At 37.2% G+C, this 2,126-nt stretch overlaps 1 protein-coding gene across 1 annotated transcript; it reads left to right on the plus strand.

The window, feature by feature from the left end:
* Window positions 1-348: 348 nt before the first annotated feature.
* Window positions 349-1,813, plus strand: LOC147521725 (uncharacterized protein At3g28850-like). Its single transcript, XM_086584174.1, has 3 exons — window positions 349-472; window positions 781-912; window positions 1,256-1,813. The coding sequence occupies exons 2-3, from the start codon at window positions 827-829 to the stop codon at window positions 1,662-1,664; spliced, it is 495 nt and encodes a 164-aa protein (XP_086440300.1). The 5' UTR covers window positions 349-472; window positions 781-826; the 3' UTR covers window positions 1,665-1,813.
* The last annotated feature ends 313 nt before the right edge of the window (window positions 1,814-2,126 follow it).

Consider the following 2,126-nt stretch of genomic DNA (forward strand, 5'->3'; position numbering starts at 1 on the left):
TTTGGATATGCCCTGTTATGATTGGGGGTAGATGCGGTAGTCCCTATTTCCCGGTGATGAGATTACCACTAAGATCTTGGCAATCATTACACCCGGTGGGGTGTGTTTCTATCCGAAGCGTTTTGTATCTGCCAAAGTGTTCGTACTGAGATATCTTCGTTCGCACCACCTACTCGAGCCGCTCGCAGGTCGGTCTTGGAGGTCGCCTTGGATTCATCTATCTGCCAAGACTCGTGTACTGCTAGGGCTTTTTGTTCTCAGGTCTGTCTTGGAGGTCGATATCTTCAGTTCGCTTATGCTCCTCGCGAGTGCGATGCCCTATGAGGATATCGCTCCCCTACAGACAAAATGCACCACTGCAAAAAGAGCAGATCAAACAATATTTTTCACCTCAAGGCAACCTGATTGGTGGCTCCACAAGAATTGACGGTCATGGCGCACTCTCACATTTCTCTCCTGCCCTTACTGAAGTGTACGTATCCCTAACAAGGAGATTATTTTTTCTGTATGTTTGAAGCTTTGGATGCTCAAGTTGGTTGTTTCTCCATTGAGCTAGAGCCTCCAACGTTTGTGTATAAAGTATAAACATTGTTCAACTACTACGAAGGTGTACTTTTAGTGCTAGGCAGTTCAACAAATTTTTATTAGGCTTCACACTACTCAGATTTTCTAAAAGAAACTCTGAGTATGAAGTATGAACTAATAACTTGATAAGTTGTAAGTAGTAACCCAATTTTTTTTACTTTTTTATTTGCTCCAAGTTAACCCTTCTACTTTCAGCCCATACGAGGAAAATGATCAAGAAAGTAAAACAATTCCAGCCAATATGGAATTCAATTCGAGTTCCACTTTCAAGCCACCCCTTAAGAGCAATCTAGTCGATCCGCGAAGAAGCGGCTTCAATATTGATAGGTTTGTCCAACTTGCTATGAGATCTTTCTTTTTTGGGTTGAAAACGAAAGAAGTTTTCTTTTCTTTTTGGGCTAATGATGGTTAATTGATCAATTTTTCTTTCGAGCACAAAAATTTTCAATTTGAGTTTGAGCATAAAAAATTTGTGGTAAATAAAAACAATATATAACTTTTTTTTTTATTTGTAATTAACAATATATAACAATTGTTGTGTTAAAACTTATAACTATTTTTATAGTTTCTAATATCCATGACTGTACTCATATCAATAAAACTATCTACATTTTTGGATTTTCATAAGATGTATGGTGGTCGACTTAATCCTTCTTTTTATCTTTTTCAGCCAGAAAGAGAAAAGACTTCACGTGAGAGATGCTTCGGGTTCCACTTTCGTTGACCAGAAAGGAAATACAAGTATTGAAAAGGTGACATATACATGGGAAATGTTGCTCGAAAAATTTCCAAAAAAATGCCCTCCAGGAGGTGAAAATTCTGTTGTTCTGTACACAAGTCTTGAAGTCATGGGTGACACCAACCGAGTTCGTTCCACATTTCAAAATATACGGATTAATTATTCGATGAGAGACATATCAAATCTAGCCTATGAAGAGGAATTGACAGAGCTAATGGGGAAAGTGGAGCTTCCTGCACTGTTTGTGCAAGGAAGGTACATAGGTGGAACTAATGAAGTGCAGAAGTTGAATAAAGAGGGTAAACTAAAGATTCTATTTGGTGGGATTCCAAAGTATTAACATTTCGAAGAAATCGGAAGACTTTGACATTAAGGAGAACATCGATCTCTTACTACTTGGACTCTTGGAGGTTTTGGGTTTTACTTCTTGTATGCTTGAATATTCTGTCTTTTCTTGGGACTAAGATTTGCAATGTATGTTTGGAGACTCTTGCAAGTGTTCTACACTTCTACTTCATACACTGGTTTTACCAAAAAAAAAAAACATACACTGGCTTCAGTGCTTTATACCAGTGTAGTCAAAGCATTGAGGCGCACCTAAGGCGTAACACCATCTTTGTGTCTTAGGTGCGAGGCGTGCACGCAATTTATTAAAGTGAGGCGCACAGTAATAAAAAAATAAAATAAATATTAAATATGACATAAATTATTACTAATTTGCTTAGCAAAACATTAAAATTAATTTTATGTGATTGTAAATATTAGCAAAATGAAACTTGTATTTCTCAATACAATCTAGTTC

Source organism: Coptis chinensis, chromosome 1, assembly GCF_015680905.1.
Source record: "Coptis chinensis isolate HL-2020 chromosome 1, ASM1568090v1, whole genome shotgun sequence".
NCBI lineage: Eukaryota > Viridiplantae > Streptophyta > Magnoliopsida > Ranunculales > Ranunculaceae > Coptis > Coptis chinensis.

Bases quoted from the DNA above. Each gene is read 5' to 3' on its own strand.
- LOC147521725 (XM_086584174.1), top strand. From the start codon at position 827: ATGGAATTCAATTCGAGTTCCACTTTCAAGCCACCCCTTAAGAGCAAT. The intron at 913-1,255 runs GTTTGTCCAACT...TATCTTTTTCAG, and splicing joins AGCGGCTTCAATATTGATAG to CCAGAAAGAGAAAAGACTTC.